The sequence below is a fragment of the Lottia gigantea genome (genome assembly GCF_000327385.1).
Source record: "Lottia gigantea unplaced genomic scaffold LOTGIsca_134, whole genome shotgun sequence".
Lineage (NCBI taxonomy): Eukaryota > Metazoa > Mollusca > Gastropoda > Lottiidae > Lottia > Lottia gigantea.
The window spans coordinates 185,931-209,573 of record NW_008707502.1 but is presented as its reverse complement, the minus strand read 5'-3'; the positions used below and the strand labels follow the sequence as shown (position 1 = coordinate 209,573).

Genomic DNA, 23,643 nt, shown 5'->3' with positions numbered 1-23,643 from the left:
ATGTTAAAATAACAATAGAAAAGGTCGGCAACATAGGGTCTCGAATATAATCTGATGATAATTATACTAATGTATATTAATTAGAATTCAGTACAGTATTATCAATTATGCACATCACTCATCAACAATGGAACATAGGCTACATTACCCTTTACAAATAAAACATTTGATTCATCTTCATTTGAAAATAATCTACTTCGCCTGTCTTCACATGACAAATAGTCTTATTACATTTCATGGCGAAAATTAACAGTTTGAGTACAGAGTCTGTGGATTACCACCATGGGTTCGACCGATTGAATTGGCTTTACAATATTCCTGAAAAGTATTCCAAAAAGTAAAAATTTCTATAAATCATTAATATTGATGAAACTTTTTTTGTTGAAGTCGGTCATGTGATTTCAATTTTGAAAAAAAGTGCGGGGAGCAGTCACAGTGAACAAGGGCCCGATGGAATGATTATTCGCCGGTCCATATTTTTCAAGCCCCTGTGTATGCCTAATTTGTTTTACCATTTGGCAAGTGGCTGTTCAAAATGGACAAACTGATAAGGCATATAAGACGTATTGTTAATTATCTATGGTTGATTGAACTTTGCTGTCACAAACATTAATCAACTATAGAGGCAGATAGATACCGAATGTTTAGGACTAATTCTAGATTTTACAATTATTTGATAAAAGTAGGCCTATTTCATTGATGAGATATTCTGGAGTAGGCCTAGGCCTATAATTTAATAAATGAAGGCCTACAAGACACACCTGGGATCTAAATAAGTCCATATCAGGTCAAATTGTAGCAAACAAGACATACGGTAATACAATATGTCCCTATAAATCTCAAAAGGAGTCTCTTAGATCAGAATGAATTCCAAAAGCAAATCTGAGGAAAATTTTTGGAATGTGATGTTTTTCATCAGCAGGACACTTTTATTTTCCGTCCCAAGAACATTGTTAAAACAACAAGTGTGATTTCGACTTAACAACTAAAGGAGGTGCATAAATAATTGCCAACAGTAGCCAAATTGTGACCAAATGTATAAACAATAGCCTTGATTTACATTACCTAATCGTGCGGTGAGATAATAATTTTTGGTCGCATGTCGTACAATGTCGGATGAGTTTCTTGATGGCTTGGACCTGTTGATACAGTTTGGAAGACCAAATTGAAGAAAAAGAAAGCCAAATTTTACATAACTTTTTCCATCTTAAATGACCAAACAATCTAGGCCCCACACGACACCAGTAATCTTATAATTTTTGATGAACTTATTAATTGGTCAGCATTTTATAGAGATACCTAAAATTTTCACACCTTAACTTTTGTTATGGTGAAAATTCTCAGCTATCAATAATGGACAGTTTGTGTCGGACCCTTTGAACTTGCCTATATCACATCCGACGAACGGATAGGCCAGATTTGTCGGAATAGGCCCATTATAATATAGCTTCTTTAATTATAAGGGGCATATATTTCTCAACATTTCCTTGATCAAGGGTGAATGCAATGTCTGTCCTGCTTTCATCATTATATTTTATCATATTATTTTGCACAGACATGTAGCCTAATGTTGAATCCTTCAACCACCGAAAACATGAATTTCATGATGGAAGTCTAAACTATTGCTTAATTTGAGGTGAAACATCAATCTGCGAATTAAAATTGCTTTTTCTGCAGAATGAATCGGGATAGTACTTAAATTCAAGTGCATGTTTTGAAAACAAAGATTTGACACATTAAACGTGGTATTTATCAATGAGCATCTTAATTAGAGTTCTTCCCCTTAGACCTTGGTCACTGAGAGAAAAATGGCGACGATCAAACTACTTCCGTCGTTGTTTAGTTAACATGAATCTGTCAAATAATTGTGATCTATAAGAATGTCCAATCAAAGAAAATTCGCAAAGAACAGACAAGAGAAAGGAGAAGCAGCAAAAATAAGACACAATGTTGCTACTGCCTTGAGAGAGAGTGCAATTCAGGTAAACTATTCATTTATTTCACCCAACCCAAGTATTGAAGTAAGTAACGACTTATAGTCTACGCATTGACACTGACACTGACAGCAGTCGTAAGTCATAGGAAACTTGTAGATCATAGATACATAGATCATAGATACATAGATCATAGATGGATAGACCGACAGTGACACAGACAATAAACCAAAGTTCTTCTTTCTCAATCCCAGTTCTTCCATTATTTCTCACTATCACTTATTCACTTGTCTTAATGTCAATGACATCTGATCTGAAGGAAGTGAGGCTACTGTTGGGACAAAACAATATAAGTTTAAGAACAAAATCAGGAGACTGAAGGTAGGCCTAGGCCCTACAGGTTTTTGAAAGGTAGTTGAACATCCTTAGTTTGACATCCCATGGACAGATATTTTTATCATATATGGAGCTTATGTCACTGGTGAACATTTCATTTTGAAATTCCATGCATGACTTGTCATCATTATCAAACTCTATATTATTACCATTGGTATAATGGGGAGATGCTGATTCAGATAAATTAGCAACATGAATTGCATGAAATAAGGTAAAAGATATTTACAAGAAGAGGTGTTAAGTCATGATAATTTGGATTCTTTAGTTCAAACAGTTTAGCTCTAACTGCATTTGTATAAGTTTATGTAGTTTAGTAGGCATATCCTTTTAAAATGTAGATAAAGGATGAGACAAGAATGTGAATTATCTACTCATGAATATGCTTATCTAAAAAAATGTCAACAAAATCCACTTATAATCTAGTTCATGTAAGCTTAAAGTTAAAGCATGTAAATCTGATAAGGCTATTCTTTTGATTTTCTAAGGCAAGAAAAACATTTTTCTCTTGTCTGAAATGCTTTATAAGCTAAATATAACTATTTATAAAACAAATACTTTAAGTCTACTTAAACTAAAGCTTATGATATTACATCTTGGGATTAACACTCATGGAAAATTATTTAATGCAACTTCAAACTTTACATGTGAATTCTTAAGGGTATTTTTTGACAATTTTCAAATTGTCTTTTAGAGAAAGGTTTTAAAGCTTTTTATATGACATTTTTTTGTAGTTTGAAACACCATCCATGAATATTTACATTATGATGATAGGCCTACCACATGTTAGCCTATATTATCTTAGACTAGAATGTTATAAGTAGTTTCCTATTGACATTTTAACCTTTTATTAAAAAGGTTATGGTAGTCTTTAATATTCAGAAGGGTGAAAAGGCAATTTGCTTTTATCTTCACACATTTTATTTTTCAAAGTTTCTTAAATATTTTTACAAATGTTCATGCACTAATAAATGAATGTGATGATTATTACTAAATGCATTTTGTAACTCTTTCATATACGTCAATGGCAGAATTTTCTGTTTTTCCCCAGAGCAAGTTGGAGATGAATTCAATGACTGACAGAACTAGCTCCATTGTGATAATTTCTGTGGTGGTTGTTATGAGCTCAAACTACTGAAAATGCTGATGACACTCTGATACTGGGATTTTCAACTTGGCACCCCTTTCAGAATGTCCAAATATGCCATAGCTAATTATAAAAAAAAAAATCATCAGCAGCTGTACAAAGTAAAATGATGAAAATTAATGAAGGCCACACCTAAAATTTGTCATGACTGAAGATTGTTAGTTTCATTTGACTTAATTCTTGACTTGAGGCTGCAGGCTTTACTATCAGTAATTCATTATATTTATTGACTACAAAGCAGTGAAAGTTTGGCACCAATTTGTGATAAAAACAGATGGGAATTGGCAAAGATTTATAAAAGTTTTATTTTGCCTGTAGTATAATGTATGTTTTACCATAGAGTTTATATAGTTGTACAGTAACTCAGATTGTTAGTTTATATACCGTATATAAAATGGGTGTGTAACAGTTAACTATGTTAAATCACAATATTTTTCAGAAAAGTAAGAGTTTAGTGAATGCCAATTTTCTAAAGGTTGTTTGAAAATGAATTTTAAATTAAAAGTATGCATGACACTTCACAATCTATTGTTATGGTCATAGACTTGAAATGTTGATAAACAATTTTAGTTTAAATAGGCCTAGTCAATCTGCTGTCTAAGCTTCACTTCAAATTTACAGAGCATTGTTTTCAGATAGTTAACCATGACGGCCATTTATTGTCTTTAGGCTCAGACCCCTGTCCATTGCACGCTTTCAATGAATTTATTTAGACTCTTTTTTTTTACCTTGGGAAGCCAGTGCCTTAACCTTGTACTTCAAACTGATTTTCATATATTATTTTAATAAGAGAAAATTGTTTATAACAAAGGGTAGCCATGATTTCATCTATTGAAATATGAAAATTATAAAATATGAGGTAATAGAACCATTAACAATAGACTTTAATCAACAAAGAAAATTAGATATTAGTTCACTTGGTACACTATTATTGATTCTCTGAATAATTAATATATATTCTTTTCTGTGGAATAGTGTCAAAACTCTGTCATACTGTTCTTTTATTATTGCAAGAAAAATTGAATCAAACAATTATGTATCATATACCCGGTACATTTAAAATAAAATCTGAACTTTATATATATATATATATATACACACATGTGATATGCAACTGTAGAATTTTAGATTTTCTCTTTGCTTGAGGTGTCAAGGTTTAAAAGTTAACATAGAGTCAGGTTTCATAACAGAACTTATGATGCTTTTAAATATTCAGTTCTAGAACTCTAATTGCACTACATGGCATTCCGCAATCAAATCCAGCACATGTGAAACCACTAAACATTTCTTAATAATAAGAAACTTGCTGATATTTCTGTTTGACAAAGTTAGTCAATAGATATAAGTCAAAACTAAGACATTAGGCAAGATTTATCGAAAATCTATCATTTCTAATGATGTTTCTGAAAGATTGATTGACAAAACCAGATCAAGTATAAGTCAAGCATAAAGAGACTTTCCTTCAATCTGTTAATAGGTCTTTTGTGATATTAACTCGGTTGCAAAATTGGATTGAACTTGAAATCTCATTCAGTCTAGTGTCACGTCACTAGGAATTTCTGACACAACATATACTAAGAGTTAACAAGACATTTATGTCTCATTCATATTATTTATTGTGCACTCAAGGAAGTATCTTATGATACATCTTGACCTATATTTATTTCAACTTCTATTTGTTTAAAATAGTTGAATACAAATAATATCATGGTCTAGCATAAGTAGTTCAACAAATTTGATAAATAGATACAAATAATACTTTTGAAGACCTCTACGTGTTATGATTTATTACCTGAAGAAACTAACTGGATATGATCATATCAGTAGGCTATTGTGCATAGATTTCAATCAAATATATTTGGTGCCACTTAGTTTATTATGTAATATGCCAACACAAAAGCAACTGGAATTATTCTGGTAGAACTATTCAAAATCATCTATTCAGTTTTTTGAATTTTGAACATTACAACATTTGAACTTATGATTAGAATACCGACTTTTCTCAGCTTTTGGCAATGTATGTTATGCATAAACAACAACATGATAAAGTGTGTTATTTCAAATTGCACTAAAAACATTGAGTTTTGTGCACTCAACAAAATAACACCTTTTGTATCCAGATATTGGGTTTAAAAAAGATTTGATAACTATAAAGTATTGATTTATAAAGGGTGTTATTAGACAGTTTTAGAACATTATTAATAAGTGCTTTCATCTTTTAATATGAATAAGACTAGACCAATTTATTTTCTTATTTTCCCCTTGTCAGTGATGCAGGTTTGAGGGGCTGACATAAAAATTATGTTTAGTTGTACGAATGAGACAATAAGCTATAGCCCTCCCCAGCAGGCAGAAATTATTTATTCCAAAAAAAAAATATGAAAAGGCAAGTGTTTTCTCTGTGTAAGAAAAAGAAAGATAACAGGGTAGTCATTCAAATCCACATTCAGCTGCTGCGAGACTGCGACATGAGTTGTGTGAATTGTCACGAAAAAAGATTGGTGTAATATTTGGACCCTTAGTCAAGAGTTCAAGGTTAAGAAATATTGGAGTTGAACTTTTTGACTCACCCTCTAAGTACATATTTTAGTAATTGTAATGAATGTGATTACTATAAGGATTGATGAAGGTGTCATTAAAAATAATAATCTAACCTCTATATCTCATAATCATCATCAACAACCTTACTTCCTAAATCATCAACTTGACTTCGTTTCTACAATTTCTAAATTGATCAGTTACACCAGTATGTGTGCATTTATCTATTGTCTAGTTTACTTTGTTAAATTGAAATCTAATTGTAGGAAGAATAGATTTTGTAGAACCCGGAAGTAGTTTTTGGAGTTATTAACTGTTAGCATTTGTGCTTATTAGATGTACTTCCAGCCTTTATGTGCCATGGTTATTGTTAGAATTGCATAGATAAAATTAATACAAGGAGTATATGTTTTTAATGGAGTTCAATTTTAGAGAGTACTACACTTGGATTTTATTGCACACAATTTTTTCAACAATTTACACAGTTATCATCAGGTGACTTCTTAAGATAAAACCCAGGAGTAATATGTTATTCAATTGACTTATATTATTAATACATTTGTTGAAATAAGGATTATTGGCTTTGAACTTCCTTAGTATTTAAGGAAAATTCTGCACAGTTTACAATATTGTACAAATCAAACTTGTGCGTAAATCTTACAATTGTGCCTTAAGAAAAAAAACATGTAAGATTTGTTTGAAAACAAGTAAAACCTGTATGTAGACATTTTTAAATAATGATATTATAATAGTCAAATAAACTTTTGCACTCTGAGGGTCATCTTTAACTTTGTCATGAGAGTACATAGGGTGTGTGATGGATTCTTTTGTGGATTAAATTGTTGCTTATTCTTCTAGAGATCATGCTTATTCATGTCCCTGTGTTTAGTATTAAATTCTTAAATGTAAATGTTCTTATATAATGCAAGTTATTATGTTATGATGAAGAAAACAAATGGAATACTTACGAAATTTGATGATATTCTAAGTGCTTTTATATAAATCAGTTTATTAGTTTTGTGGTAGATTATAAGAAGAAGTTAATATATATTTCATGGAAGATTTATGGATGTACTGGTGTAATGTTGGATAATGGCACTGCCTGAAAGTCTGGAATTGTAAATTTATGATTTTCGAATCAGGTCAATGTTGAATTACCTAGATATAGATGTGTTCTTTGCATGTTATCTTAGGTTTAGGAAATTGTGGCGTTGTCTTTTTGGATTGTATGGAAGATTGTATGGAAGTGTTCTTGTTGACAAAAGCCCATCTTATTCTATCAAGAAGATAGCAGACTTTTTACTGAAGATATGAAAAGCAACATCATTGAATGCTGAAAAAAAAACAGTGCTCTATTGAATAAATAGATGTGGTCATTGCTGAGGCTATGTATATCAAAATGTTTTCAACAATTGGTAAAATTATACATAGTGTTGATGTGACATTAGCTAATATTATTACTGCTACAGAAGTAAGTATATAGCATGTTCATTTCTAGAGTGCCACAAGATCCTCAGTGGATGCCCCTACTAATCCCATAGATCTTAATAGAAACATGCTTTGTGCATAATAGTTGTGACAGGGGCCCTGTTGGAATGCAATATGGTTGTATAGCAGAAAGTATGAGATTTGCTGTTCAATAGTTTAGAGACTTTTTCCGACGCTTGCTTTATGCCAGAAACCTAGTGTATTTTCCAATTACGATATAAGATTGTAATCGTTGTGCAGGCCCTTAAACTTACAGTCAAACAAAGCAACTAAATTTGTTGCTCTTCAGTTTTATAGACATTTCTTAAGTTTGTCAATTTCAACACTGAAATATGGTAAATGCCATTGAGTGGTTATAAGAAATAACTTGTACATGTAATTAATTAATGAGATATAATTAGCCTTAGGTATTAATAGTTGTTAACATATCTAATATGTACCCTGCCCTCTATAGCCTTTTTCCAATTCAGTGACCATGTTATTTAGAAAAAAATTACCATCTAATTGGACTAAATGAACCTTAATATCTGTCTGATAATTCTCATAGAACAAGAAATTAACTCTTAAAAATACTTTAAAATCTTCATCATGTGTTCAGATTTAGAATTGTGGTTGCATTGCTTTACTTCACCTCTACAAGTTGCATTGCTCTCCAGGTTGCATTGCTCTTCAGGTTGTTGCATTTCTTTGTTACAGGTTGCATTGCTCTACTTCTCCTGTACAAGTTGCTTTGCTCTACAAGTTGCATTGTTCTCCAGGTTGCATTGCTCTTCAGGTTGTTGTATTTCTTTGTTACAAGTTGCATTGCTCTACAAACTTGCTTTTCAAATTAATTACTTTCTTCATGTTACATTACTTTTATGATTACATTGTCTTAAGTTAAAACATATCTTACTATTACTCTTTGGAGTTACATTACTTTTCATAAATGTCACATAACCTCTTCCATATTGCTCTGTAGGCTACATGTTTAATGTTGCACTGTAATGAGGATATATTGCTCTTCTTGTTCTTGAGATAATCTCCCCCATTGAAAAGTGAGGGTCTTAAATTTGCCTTCAAACAGAAGGACTGTTTGCTACTAAAACCTGGCTTGTGATAATTTCCTTGTGACTTGTTGTTTAGACTGTGAAGTACTAGTTAGTAGTATTACAACTATTCAAGTACTCCACCCAAGTGAGAAAACAAATACTAGATCATACCTAACTTATAGTGATTAGTCTACACTAAATCAGTTTAGTAGCTGGCAACTGTAACAACTGTATTTCTATAGTTGATGAAACATAAAACATTGGAATAAATCCATCAACTTAGATTTTTGCTCAATACATATACATTTAGATTATATCTTATTATCTTATCAGAATAGTAACAACTATAGCAATTCATGTGCTCTTTAGTAAACAAGTGGTTCATTTAGGGCACTATAGATATTAAAATATTTATTTTTGAACGATATTAGTCATATTAGAATTGAAATTGAATATATACCTTGCAGTGTGTAATAGTAATTAAGATTAGTCCTTGAATTTGATTTATTTGAGAAAAGTATAAATAAAAGAAATAATGTAACAGAAAATCTATGAAATGATTGTCAGAAACAGATGGTGTAAGAAAGAAAATTAATCTATTTTAGAAATTGAAAGGTTAGCCTGTCCTGACCAACACCTCTATTTCTATTACATTATCTCTTCTTCTTCTCAATAATTAATCTCTAGCTCTGGTATCTGTTTCTTGTTTTTCTAATCTCATTAAAGCTATCTGGCAATATTGACATGCTATCATCTGGCATTCTGTCAATTCAAGTGCCATTTTGAGTGCCATTGATAATCATGTTGATGTTTCTATCAAGATGAGTCAAGGGAGAGAATCCTCACTTAATCCTACAATTAATCAATGTCTGTCCATAGTAGAAAACTGTTTCAGTAAAATTGCCCCTTTGCCTTTAATAGTTTTTTGCATACTAAATATTGTTGTGTAAGATTTGTTCAAATATGGACATAAAGTCAAATGTATATCCATTTCTGACATTTATTGTTAAATTTAGAATTTTTTTAAGATAATGATTGACTTATTGATTTATATTTCAGGCCCGACCAAAGTTAGTAGAACCTATAGATTATGAAACCTATGTTGTTAAGAATAAAGTTTTATTGCATAATGATCCTCAACGTGATATGCTCAACTTTCCTCATGATGATATTGAGGTTCCTGTAAGTATACTATTTTCACCTTCAGGAATTTGATTATTAATCTTAAATGTATTCAATATTAATTATACCTTGTTCTATGAGTTTTAATTTGTACCAATTTGTTGATGACTATTTTCAATGAAATATTTACAGATAACACAAATCTATTATAAGTTAGGGAAAGAGTCCCTGGTAAAATTGGACTAAGGAGCTGTGCATGTAAAACAAGGTTATTTTTTTTACAGCCACCAACTCCAGCCAGGAAGATGCGTACAATACGATCAACAGTACCTAAAACAGCGTTTAAAGAAGCTACTAGCTTAATGGTGAAAGAATGTATTAAGACCTATACTGATAATTGTCATATGATTAAATTTAAATATCAACAATATTCTGGTAGTTATCAACAGTTACCAAGGTAAGATTTTTATACTATGAGACAGTCTTTTCTAAAAGACAATTTTTGCACAATGGACTCTTGTAAATGGTTTGTGTTAACTAAATAATTTAATTGGAGTTTTATGATGTTTTATGATTTTATCATTCAATATTTAAAGGGACACAGTAATTTATGTATTTGCTTTACCAACTTAAATAAAGTTCCATTATCTTTATTACTTTTCAAAATTAAAATCTAATGTCAAGTTTAACTGCAATTCAACAAAATTGTTCTCACAGGCAGCTACAACTCATGGCATCTTGATATCAATAGTATCCAAGGCTGTAGGTATTGTAGGCAAATGAGACATATTCACACATTATTTCAGCCTTTGCCTCATTTTAACCTGGATTGCATGTGACATCTATGAATGTTAATGAGGCCTGACATTAAAAATTGTTGGGTTTGTGGATATCAGGTGGTAATGTAGATATTTAGATGACTTTATCACTTTAACAAGAGTCTGTTTTTGAATTATTTTCAAATAATTATTTGATGATTTGATTTGCAGATTATGTTCCTAATTTGTCTGATTATTGGCCTTCTAGAACTAGAAACTTCTGGCACAATTTCTAATTTCTATTTTAATTACAACATATATGTGATAGAAATCTTTAAAATCCAATTTATTAGGTAATGTTTCTGTTTTCCTGTGTTTTCACTTTTTCATAAGAAAATGAGTTTTTAATTGACAAATTATATAGTTATTTAAATTTAAGTGGCTTCGTTAGAATTTTGTGTAGGTGGTTTTGGTTTGAATATAAATATTGTTACTAATTTTGTATAAACATCTTCCAGTTGCAATATTTACTGATAAACAAGAATACAGTTTGTCTTTTATTCTATGTTTTATAACAATATATTCATGAATTGTATGCAACAAACATAGACTATAGCACAATAAATACAGTTATAAGCCTGTACAAATAGAACCTCTATCACAATAATTTAGTATTACAAGTGGAATTTTTATCACAATGTTTTTTAATAAACACAAACATAACTTCTATCACAATATATTATTGTGTTGAAACAATCTTCTATCACAATATTATTTTATTAGAACAAATAAACTCCTTATATCACAATAAAAGTCTGTTGAAACAAACTTAATGTATGTAGAAATATTTTTATTTGTTAAAACAATCACAATATTAGTTTATTAAAACAAACATAACTTCTATCACAATAGTAGTCTATTAATACAAAAATAATTCCAATCACAAACTTATAGCAATTTAAATTGTAGTACCAGAAGGTTATAACTTCTATCACAACATGTATTTGGTTATATTCTTGTACTATCAAGTTGTGATATTTATATTTCACTGCAAGAAGATTGGAACTTCTATCACAACATGTATTTGTTATATTCTTGTACTATCAAGTTGTGATATTTATATTTCAGTGCAAGAAGTTTGGAACTTCTATCACAACATGTATTTGGTTATATTCTTGTACTATCAAGTTGTGATATTTATATTTCAGTGCAAGAAGATTGGAACTTCTATCACAACATGTATTTGGTTATATTCTTGTACTATCAAGTTGTGATATTCATATTTCAGTGCTGGAAGATTAGAACCTCTATCACAACATGTATTTGGTTATATTCTTTTACTATCAAATTGTGATATTTATATTTCAGTGATGGAAGATTGGAACCTCTATCACAACATGTATTTGTTATATTCTTGTACTATCAGGTTGTGATATTTATATTTCAGTGATGGAAGATTAGAACCTCTATCACAACATGTATTTGTTATATTCTTGTACTATCAGGTTGTGATATTTATATTTCAGTGCTAGAAGATTAGAACCTCTATCACAACATGTATTTGAGATTGATACAGAAGAAATAGAAGACAAAGATGATGTAAGTTTATTCTTCAAAACAATAAACAATGAGAGATATTTTAATAATACTGTTGACCTAAACAGTGATATTACAGACTTTCTGACATTGTATTGGTTTGACAATCTTTTGGAGGGGGAGGGGATATCCTACTTGGATAGTAATGGCAAACCACATTTAAAACAGTTAATTTCAATTAAAGTTTGTGGAATTAAAAGTAAAAAAGAAACTGAAAGCCAATAGATTTATGTCCACCAGAACTGTGACTGATATATTGGTCTGAGTGCTGTCTGTATATATTGTATTATATTTGTAGGATACTATAAGTCGAGGACTAGAATCTATTATAACTAAGAAAGGATGGTTATATAAAGGTCCTGATGGAGGCAAAGAAAACATCATTAGTTTTACAAGGGTAAGATTATTTAAATTCAGAAAACTATATCAGCTTGTAAAGATTTTAGATAACTTTATCTCTTTAAAAAAAAAAAGAAAGAAAAAGGTGCTATCAGTATTTAAGGGTATTTGCAATAGCTATGTCATTAAACACTTAATTGCAAGAATCACAGACGTCTGATGAATAATTGGTATGGTGCAAATCATTGTCCGCGAGGCACATAAAAAGTTTTGGATAACATCTTGAAAGACGAAAGATTTATGATTATAAAATGTACAAAGATATATGGAAGTGCAACAACCATCACTGTGTTTGACTTGTGAATGAATATTATTCTCTTGGTGAATATTATTATGTATTATTATCATTATTACAGCAATTTAAAAGAAGATATTTTGTATTACAACAACAGACAGATTTGACATATATGTTAGAATTCTTTAAAGATAATAAAAAATCAGATGCTAAAGGTGCTATATATCTTGATTTAGCAGAATGTGTGGTTAAAGTAAGTTTGAACTATATTTAACTTGGTATTCAGTAAACATGAAACACAAGGAATATTCAGAATTCAGTTTTAGATAGTTATATTTGATATGGTTTGTTTTTATACCCATTCAAGAATGTTTTCAAGCAGTCCATTTTGAAAGTATATGAGACTATGAGTATTTATATTATTGGACCTCTTCTAAAAAATGCTGCAGAATTAGTTTCTTTAATTCAACATAATTAAAAGGTATTTTTTTTCTAATATCCATTTACTATCAATGCCATTTAACTTTCAGAACACTAAAAAAGGAAAGTACTCTTTTGAAATTCGTATGTCAGATCGCCAGCCATATTTATTAGCAGCTGAAAATGATAGTGAAATGGAAGATTGGATTATTGTATTAAATCGTGTTATTAATGCAGCTGAAACAGCTTCTACAATCTCTAGCAGTAGTATCAAAGGTAATTTTAACAAAGTATTTTTTGTTCACCTATTTTTTTTTGTAAAACAAACCCAGTTATTTGACTCCAGAGCTTATCTAACACTGCAGACAGTGTTTTGGATTAAAGGAGGGAGACTCGAAAACGGACACCTAATCCTGTGCAGATAACATCTTCTACTGCTATTCTACAATTTTCAACTGCTATTCCACTGCCAGTAGTTTTAGTTAAAAGCCTGTTTAATGTATTTGTATTTATAGAGGAAACCTTATCAACTGGTATGCCAGCTACTAAATCTGATAATTTTAAAGAAAGTAGTATCAATCATCCAGTAGTCAAAGTAAGTATCCTGTTTTATTTCATTCATTTTCTGGAGAATAAGTCATATACATCACTTACGACTAATAGATAGTTTCTGTACTAATATTTCAATATTCAAGTATTTTTTAGTTTGATTGTTTGATATGCAAGTTTATGTTGAGAATTGATTTATATACTTCTCTTATACTAAACTTTATTTCTTATATTTCAGTATTCTCGTGAAACTGATGGATCATTAGCAAAAGCTAGAGCAGATGGTAGACAGAATTTATTTGCTATACATCCAGATATGAGGGTTTGTAGTTCTTATTTAAGGCTCACACTGTTATATTTCACAGTATGCTGCATCAAGTGTAAGTCATACAATGACATTTTGGTAGAGATATGAACTCAACTACCATGGAATTCAGAATGATAATTTTAATGAAAAATCTTTTGAGGATGTTACCTATGTGTTTTCATATGGATCCTTCCTTTTCAGAGAACTTTTTTTGATGAAGAAGAATTTGAAGAAGAAGGAGAAATTGATGTCTTTCCTAAACCATATCAAGAGAGATTTATTCTACGTTTAGAGGAGTTTAAATTTAAACTACAAGTCCATCTTGATGATGTAGGCTTGATGACTAAAACCTGTAATGTAAGTATTCAAATCACTCCAACTCAAATTATAAGTAAACTTCAGTGAGGACTTTCAAACCCACATTCAACATTTGTTTAATGTAACCAAGCAAATGTTATCATGTAACCAACACCCTATTCATCTGTCTAACAGAATTCCATAATAGACTCAGTATATCGATGTATTTAGCAATAAAGGAACATATTAATGGGATCTTCAGACAGGTTTTTTCCACTTATATAGAATGAGTGTTTGTGATTTTACTTGGCTAATAATTAAAGACTTTGCACACTGTATACAGCATATATCATGGCAATCCTGCATTGTATTTCAGCCTGAACCATTCTTCATATCATTTGCTCTATATGATGCTCATGAAGGGAAGAAGATATCAGAAGATTTCCCAGTTGATCCGAATGAGAAAGAGATTATAGATATGATACCATCAGAAATATTACATGCCTCTGATAAACTACATACTGTAGAAGGTAAAAATACAGCACCTGATTTAAATGGTTTAGATGAAGAATGGTTAATGAAGCCAGATAGACAGGTAAGGAAAGAATGTATGAATAAAATTTGGAAAATATACATTTATGATATATTTGTGTGATAAAAGGACCTTTGTAACCTAACTAATCTTTGTAATCATTTTGACCCATGAGATCTCTTATCATACAAGAAATGTGCTGTACTGTTTGGAAAACCAAATGGGTGATAGAGGCTCAGAAATCTGCTTTGTTGCATCAGGAAAAGTCTATTGACCTGGAATATGTAATTTGTTATGATTGAATTTCTCTGATCTGGGTATTTGTGTAATGGATCATTGCTGTAATGTTTTGCTAAAGACTAATTGATATCCAGCGTATTCATAAATCTAAGTGACCAAAGCTCTATATGCTGCTGACAACAGTTTTAGTAATCTTCATCATTTGCATAAGAAAAAGTGTTTCAATTAGATTATGAGACTATAGTAAGTAAAAGTAATAGTTAATACTATATTTATTACAGGGGTTGTTTTCGGTAGTTAGAAGATATGGTGATAGTAGTGATGTATATTTAGTAGCTAAGATAGAGAAAGTACTACAAGGCAGTATATCACAGGCTGTAGAACCCTATATTAAACCACCAGATTATAAACAAGGCAGTAAAATATATAAACAGATGAAACAGTGCTGTTCTCATATTGGACATTATAAAATGCCTTTTGCTTGGTCAGCTAAGTAAGTATTTTTCCTATCCCCACATGGAGGTATGTTTCTACAAGCAGATTGAAAAAGGGTTGTGTTAACCAAAATAAAGATTTTTGTACAAAATGATCAACAATTTTAATAAGATCATTGATGATATTCATAGCTTTGTTATAAGGAAAAGTTTAGGGAATAATGATATGTATTGGTAAATTATTGAGTATGAAATCTTCAAATTCAATTAAGTTTAATTTTCTTTAATTTTGTGGGTCAGCCAGTTTACAATAATACTTCAAAAAATACTTTGTCAATATGAACAACAAATAAACGTGCAAAAAATTTGACACTCATGAAAATAATGATTGTATCTATGCATTATATACCAATTGCTTGAATATTTGTTCTATATGTAAATTTTACTTTTAGATCTTTAAGTACTACACACTATGGTGTCTTAGAATTACCAATCTTTAAACAGGAGAGTCATAAATTATCAGAAGCTGAAATTATCAAAAATTTACAAGACTTCAGAAAGTAAGTATTGACATGTAAATCGATACAAATACCAAACTCTTTGGAAATGAAACAACTTTAATTCAGTATATATATTTTGAATCTGCAGGGTTCAAACTGTATGAATATCAAACTGACTGCAGGATTGGCTATATCTCTGTAGAATGTGTAGTTTAGCTTTACAGCAGAATTCATTCATATTTACTTGATGGCACAAAGATATACATTGTAATATACAATTATCTTTCAGACCTGAGAAACAAAGTAAATTACAAGTGATACCAGGTGTACTGAAAGTTTATTATGAACAAGTAAATGCTGATGATGAAATAACAAGTAAGTTTGTTTTTTTTTGTAATTCATACAGATTAATTCTTCAATTGTTTTACTAGTTTTAGAATAGTTCTAAAGGCTTGACAGTTAATGTTATTCAACTTGTTTGATAAAACTGATAAAGTAATTGTATTCATATTGTAGATGTATTGACAGCAGCTTTGGATCCTGTTAAACCTTTCCCTGGACCACCAATGAAACCATCTATAGAAATTGAAGAATTTATACCAGAAAGAGCCTCATTATGTTCTACATTTGATTTCTATAAGAATACTCTGTATGTTTATCCTAAAAGTCTTAAATTTGACAGTCAAAAATCTTTTGCTAAGGTAGGTTATCTGCAATTCTTGTGCTTTATCAAGATGTTAATTTGTTCTTTTCCTAATTTGCCAAGAAAAAGGCTAAGGCCAATCTAGATTATTTTTGGCAAATAGATTCAATTCCCAATTTTATATGTCTGACTGTCAAAACAGTCTAGTTGTATGTTATGGATCCAAAAATTCACTAAATAAACTATGATAGTTACTTGGACTCTCCAACAGAGTTAAATTCTGCAAAGGTGATCCCGCATAAATTACTTAAATTTACAGTTGACTTGCTCTCACACTATAATTTTAATATTAATTAATTGATCTTCAAGATATCAGTATTAATTAAATTTCATAAAGTAGACAATAAGTAAAGCTCTGGTATATTTCCAGGCACGTAATATAGCTTGTTGTATTGAAGTTAAAGATAGTGATGATGATGTAGCTGTTCCATTAAAGGTGAATTTATTGCCTATTTCTGATCTGGTGTGATCTCTCCCTACAAATTGTTTTAATACACTTTCAGTCCATGTATTTCAGCTTATTAGTCAGCTCATTAGATGTTAATGTATTGGCAAAAGGAAATTCAATGAAGTAAACATTGAGAAACATCATTGCAATATAAAAAATATAAATATATCCATATTTTACTCTTTCCATATTCACAAAAATGTCAACGTTCCATGAAATAAAGTGATCAAATCACTTTAACCCTATGTTTCTATTATTTAGTGTATTTATGGTCGACCCGGTACCTCAATATTTACAACTGTAGCCAGTACATCTGTTGTACATCATAATACAACCCCTGATTTTACTGAAGAGGTGAGCTGTGTTTTAACGTAAATTAATAGAAACATAAACACATAGTTAGTGCCCACATATGTATGTGCATGTTTGTTAGCATGTTTACCTTTCATCATCAGTACCCCAGAATCTATAGTTATCAAGCTATTATGATGAAACATGCAGAAATATAATCATGATCTGAAGACTGATTTTGAGTTGGTGTGATTTTGTTTATTAAGTAATACTGTTATTGTGATTTTCTCAGTGTAGTAAATTTACTATAACATTGTAGGTTTTTACAGAGATTTTCTTAGATATTAGATAACACATAATTCATTTAATGGGATGTATATGTATATATCAATTATTTTGTAATTTTGATAAAAATTTATATGTAGGTCTTTATGATAAAAAATTGAACACCACGTAGCTTTCTAGCTTTTTAGCTTTGTGTTTGAATAATAAGTAATAATGATTCATATGATTACAATTTGTTTCAGGTTAAGATAGCTCTACCAACACAACTACATGATAAACATCATATATTATTTAGATTTTATCATGTTAGTTGTGAAGCATCTAAAGCTAGTCATCGTTCTTCTGCTGCTGGATTAAAGAAGAAAGATAACATTGAGTCTCCTGTAGGATTTGCTTGGTTACCTTTATTACAAGAAGGAGGAAGGTTAGCTCTGATTTCATTCTATGGAATATAATTTCTATATACTATGGGAATGCACAACCTATGCACCTGATAAAGGTCATTTGATTAGTCATTAACTATTGGTTGAAACTGAGCCTTAAAAGTTTGTGCTTACGAAATTGCTAACTGTGGAAAGAGTCAGAATGAGAATCTTCCAGAATACCCAGACAGATTTAACTTCATTGTTGACCAGTTGCATATAATCAGCTAGATTTTTACCTTCTATTACCTTGAATTTCTTCTTTTTTCAGAGTAAATGTTGGAGAGAAATCACTAGCAGTCTCAAGTTCTTTACCAGCTGGTTATTTAACACATGAATCATTAGGTCTAGGTAGAGGGGTAAGTTCTTTACCAGCTGGTTATTTAACACATGAATCATTAAGTCTAGGAAGAGGGGTAAGTTCTTTACCAGCTGGTTATTTAACACATGAATCATTAAGTCTAGGAAGAGGGGTAAGTTCTTTACCAGCTGGTTATTGAACACATGAATCATTAAGTTTAGGAAGAGGGGTAAGTTCTTTACCAGCTGGTTATTTAACACATGAATCATTAAGTCTAGGAAGAGGGGTAAGTTCTTTACCAGCTGGTTATTTAACACATGAATCATTAAGTCTAGGAAGAGGGGTAAGTTCTTTACCAGCTGGTTATACTATGTCTAGGTAAGTTATCTACATATCTGGTTATTTAACACATGAGTCTTTAGGTCTAGATAGAGAGGTAAATGGTGTGTATTTAATTTGAATTAGTTTTCTACAATTTTTCACCTATAAGTAGACGCTGATCAGACATCATTAACATAAGAGTAACAACAGAAGTAAGATATTATATTATGTTTTTTTTTATGTTACAGACTTCTGGACCAGATATTAAATGGGTAGATGGTGGTAAACAGATCCTTAAAATCAATGTTATATTAGCATCAACTATATATACACAAGATCAACATCTCCACAATTTCTTCCAACATTGTCAAAGACTAGATAATAGTGCTAGTTTAGCTGTAGATATGAATAGCATCAACAAATTAAAAGTAAGTGTGAATGGATTTTAGATTCTGGTGAAGGGAAGGGTTGACTGGTTCCTAAATGTACACCCAACAGTGCGACTGGTACTATAAATTGGAAGAGAAGCTGTCTGATTGTCTCCATTAGAAGGATAGTAGTCTTCTCTAAATCACCAAATATGATTGTTCGATTTGGAGCTTTATCACATGAATTTTATTTTTGGTTTAAACTCAATTGGAATAAAGTTTTATTCTTCAACTTCTCACTTACTAATGGCAGCTATCAGCATGTGATTGTCTTTGGCACAGTTTGCCAATTCTGTGTAGTGCCTAAAAATTAGTCAATGAGGTCATTTGGTTACTCAAATGGAATCCTGTAGCTTTCATGATACTATATATACATGTAATGTGATTATTTAAACTAGCTTGAGAATGGTGGAAGTCCTGATCCACAGAAAGTATTGAATAGTGTGAAGGTAACTTTAGTGTGTCACATGTCTATATATATATATATAGTTTTACTAGTTATTATTAGTATATTAATTAATGATTAGTATTATAATTTAGACTGTTCTGTATCATATAGGCTTGACTAATGATCTTCATATTGCTATGTTCATTATCATAAAAAAAGATTAACCCTTTCAACACCAGTCTTATACCTTATCGTTATATACATATACCCGAGCAACTTGTAATGTAACTGTGACCAAGTAGTATCACGTGACATATACGTCATTGGCTTAAAGCTGTATAACTTCAGAGGATATTTAAGGTTTTATTTCCTGACATCCAATGTTCCAAGTTTTATGTAGAACAGCAATTCTTAATTAACATAATTATTTTGTTCGTTCTGGAACAGTATCAAACAGTAGGTCTACAACAAATCAACAAATTCATCTCAAATAAGACTTAACTCAAATATTTCTGTTATATATATCATTATCTGTATCCTAATTATAAACATTCTATGTTTTTATGAGTTAGTTATCAACATTTTACATTTAATTTAATTATTATTATTAGTACTTTATATATAGATCTAGTAATTCTGTCCTTTCTAATTTACTAACCAAACTACCTCTTCAGTATATCTTACATAACTAAAAAATTCTGAGTTCTGAAATTCTTCTTTTGAAAAGGATATTGTACATATATTCTTCATTTCAACTTGAAATTTGAAAGGTTTCACTGCTGATCATCAAATGTATTCCAGATAAAAGGCTTCTTGATCCAGTTCTATCTGCCAAGATGGGTCCTTTTAATTTGTCTGAATAGGACAAGATTCTGTCAGACACATAAGGAATTTCATTGTCAAAACCAATACATGATTGACTATAGTATTATTCTATAGATATCTTCAATATTAAAACAAATCATTTGTCTTTTGTTTTTATTCTTGTTTCACTCTCTGTTGTCTTTTACTAGGTTTTTATCTGTGAATATTCAATACTAAACATATGACATTAAATTACATGTTATTTTGAAACTGTTCAAATGAAATATTTTCACAAATTTTAAAACTGTAAAGCACCAAATTTAAAATGTTTCATACTATTTATGTTAATTGTATTATATTTTCAGTCGTTATTAGCAGTAGAAGTGAGTACTTATGTACAGTTTTTACCTACCCTACTCAATCAGTTATTTCATCTATTAGCTAAAACTTCTAGTGATGATGTAGCAATTAATGCTGTAAGGTAAATATAAATTGTAGTACTTCTTTATTTGTAAAATTTGCACTCATTAGGCAAATTTATAATAGTGTATATCTAAATCTTTGATTGATTTGGTCATGTATATCGGAATGTTTTTTGATGTTAAAATATCTAAATCTTTTATTGATGTTAGAATATCTAGATCTTTTATTGATGTTAGAATATCTAAATCTTTGATTGATGTTAGAATATCTAAACCTTTTATTGATGTTAGAATATCTAGATCTTTTATTGATGTTAGAATATCTAAATCTTTTATTGATGTTAGAATATCTAGATCTTTTATTGATGTTAGAATATCTAGATCTTTTATTGATGTTAGAATATCTAAACCTTTTATTGATGTTAGAATATCTAGATCTTTTATTGATGTTAGAATATCTAAATCTTTTATTGATGTTAGAATATCTAAATCTTTGATTGATGTTAGAATATCTAAGAATATCTCAATCTTTGATTGATGCTAGAATATCTAAACCTTTTATTGATGTTGGAATATCTAGATCTTTTATTGATGTTAGAATATCTAAATCTTTTATTGATGTTAGAATATCTAGATCTTTTATTGATGTTAGAATATCTAGATCTTTTATTGATGTTAGAATATCTAAATCTTTGATTGATGTTAGAATATCTAAACCTTTTATTGATGTTAGAATATCTAGATCTTTTATTGATGTTAGAATATCTAAATCTTTGATTGATGTTAGAATATCTAAATCTTTGATTGATGTTAGAATATCTAAGAATATCTCAATCTTTGATTGATGTTAGAATATCTAAACCTTTTATTGATGTTAGAATATCTAGATTTTTTATTGATGTTAGAATATCTAGATCTTTTATTGATGTTAGAATATCTAAATCTTTGGTTGATGTTAGAATATCTAGATCTTTTATTGATGTTAGAATATCTAAATCTTTTATTGATGTTAGAATATCTAGATCTTTTATTGATGTTAGAATATCTAAATCTTTGGTTGATGTTAGAATATCCATATCTTTTATTGATGTTAGAATATCTAAATCTTTTATTGATGTTAGATTATCTAGATCTTCTATTGATGTTAGAATATCTAAATCTTTTATTGATGTTAGAATATCTAAATCTTTTATTGATGTTAGAATATCTAGATCTTTTATTGATGTTAGAATATCTAAATCTTTTATTAATGTTATAATATCTAGATCTTTTATTGATGTTAGAATATCTAAATCTTTGGTTGATGTTAGAATATCTAGATCTTTTATTGATGTTAGAATATCTAAATCTTTTATTGATGTTAGATTATCTAGATCTTTTATTGATGTTAGAATATCTAAATCTTTTATTGATGTTAGAATATCTAGATCTTTTATTGATGTTAGAATATCTAAATCTTTTATTGATGTTAGATTATCTAAATCTTTTATTGATGTTAGAATATCTAAATCTGTTATTGATGTTAGAATATCTAAATCTTTTATTGATGTTAGAATATCTAAATCTTTTATTGATGTTAGAATATCTAGATCTTTTATTGATGTTAGAATATCTAGATCTTTTATTGATGTTAGAATATCTAGATCTTTTATTGATGTTAGAATATCTAAATCTTTTATTGATGTTAGAATATCTAAATCTTTGGTTGATGTTAGAATATCTAAATCTTTTATTGATGTTAAAATATCTAAATCTTTGGTTGATGTTAGAATATCTAGATCTTTTATTGATGTTATTATAGCTAAATCTTTGATTAATGTTAGAATATCTAAATCTTTTATTGATGTTATTATATCTAAATCTTTGATTGATGTTAGAATATCTAAATCTTTGATTGATGTTAGAATATCTAAATCTTTGATTGATGTTAGAATATCTAAGAATATCTAAATCTTTTATTGATGTAAGAATATCTAAATCTTTTATTGATGTTAGAATATCTGAATCTTTTATTGATGTTAGAATATCTGAATCTTTAATTGATGTTTGAATATCTAAACCTTTTATTGATTTGGCCATGTATATCTGAATCTTTATAGCTGAAAATCTAATTTATATTTGTAATATCTAATAGTTTTTTTTTTAAATCTGAATCTTTGATATATTTCAGAGTATTAATACATGTGATATCTGAGGTTCATGATGCTGATAAGTTAGAATTATTGGATAAATATGTCAAGGTAAGCAGTTTTATTGTATACATTGATTTTAACATATCTGGCTTTAAAAATAGAATTCTCAAAGATGTTTAATGAGATAGTCTATAAAATTAAATGATCAAAGATCAAGCCAAATTGTTTGGCAGAGAAAGGATCCTTTGTGAAACTAAGTTGTTATCTTTGTTAAATGACCACTCAACACTAATAATAATGATTTTCTTTCAGTATATATTCCGACCAGAACAAGTAGTAAAAGGAAGTAAACAGAAGACAGTACATGAAGAATTGGCTAAGAATTTAACATCTATATTACGACCAGCCAATGCTGATCCTGTTCTCATTTGTAGATTTCTAGAACATTCTGATTTCTTTTGTGATGTTTTGATAAAAGGAATGACTCAGTTTTTAATTGATACTGATAGAGTCAAGGTGAGTATTTTGATTTTGCTTTTATACGTAAACATGAGAACAGATGTAACATAACAGATTGTGAACTAATCATTGATTATCATTTAAGAGAGCCCTATTAAAAACCCAACATTTCTAAAGAATTATTTCATAATGGTGATAGCTGCCTTGCTGCTGAATATTCTAATGTAAATCAAGCTGTCAGTGGGCGAATGTTACCTTGCCTGGCAAGCTATGTTCATATTCAGTTAAGTCTGAAAAGACCTTGACTCTGTGAACTATT

General features: G+C 29.7%; 1 protein-coding gene across 1 annotated transcript in view; it reads left to right on the top strand.

Annotated features, from left to right (window-relative positions):
* Positions 1-1,880: 1,880 nt before the first annotated feature.
* Positions 1,881-23,643, top strand: part of LOTGIDRAFT_172449 (hypothetical protein) — a gene marked incomplete at both ends in the record, with an annotated part of 44,544 nt that continues 22,781 nt past the window's right edge. Inside the window, 23 exons of the mRNA XM_009049338.1 lie at positions 1,881-1,982; positions 3,914-3,917; positions 7,482-7,483; positions 9,591-9,713; positions 9,938-10,110; positions 11,938-12,010; positions 12,306-12,404; positions 12,763-12,894; positions 13,172-13,337; positions 13,652-13,656; positions 14,591-14,809; positions 15,268-15,479; positions 15,873-15,980; positions 16,210-16,295; positions 16,437-16,621; positions 16,994-17,059; positions 17,333-17,425; positions 17,890-18,071; positions 18,341-18,428; positions 18,940-19,119; positions 20,677-20,792; positions 22,904-22,973; positions 23,178-23,381. Of these exons, the coding sequence (XP_009047586.1) occupies positions 1,881-1,982; positions 3,914-3,917; positions 7,482-7,483; positions 9,591-9,713; positions 9,938-10,110; positions 11,938-12,010; positions 12,306-12,404; positions 12,763-12,894; positions 13,172-13,337; positions 13,652-13,656; positions 14,591-14,809; positions 15,268-15,479; positions 15,873-15,980; positions 16,210-16,295; positions 16,437-16,621; positions 16,994-17,059; positions 17,333-17,425; positions 17,890-18,071; positions 18,341-18,428; positions 18,940-19,119; positions 20,677-20,792; positions 22,904-22,973; positions 23,178-23,381 (2,688 nt within the window). The remainder of the gene's footprint in view (positions 1,983-3,913; positions 3,918-7,481; positions 7,484-9,590; positions 9,714-9,937; positions 10,111-11,937; positions 12,011-12,305; positions 12,405-12,762; positions 12,895-13,171; positions 13,338-13,651; positions 13,657-14,590; positions 14,810-15,267; positions 15,480-15,872; positions 15,981-16,209; positions 16,296-16,436; positions 16,622-16,993; positions 17,060-17,332; positions 17,426-17,889; positions 18,072-18,340; positions 18,429-18,939; positions 19,120-20,676; positions 20,793-22,903; positions 22,974-23,177; positions 23,382-23,643) is intronic.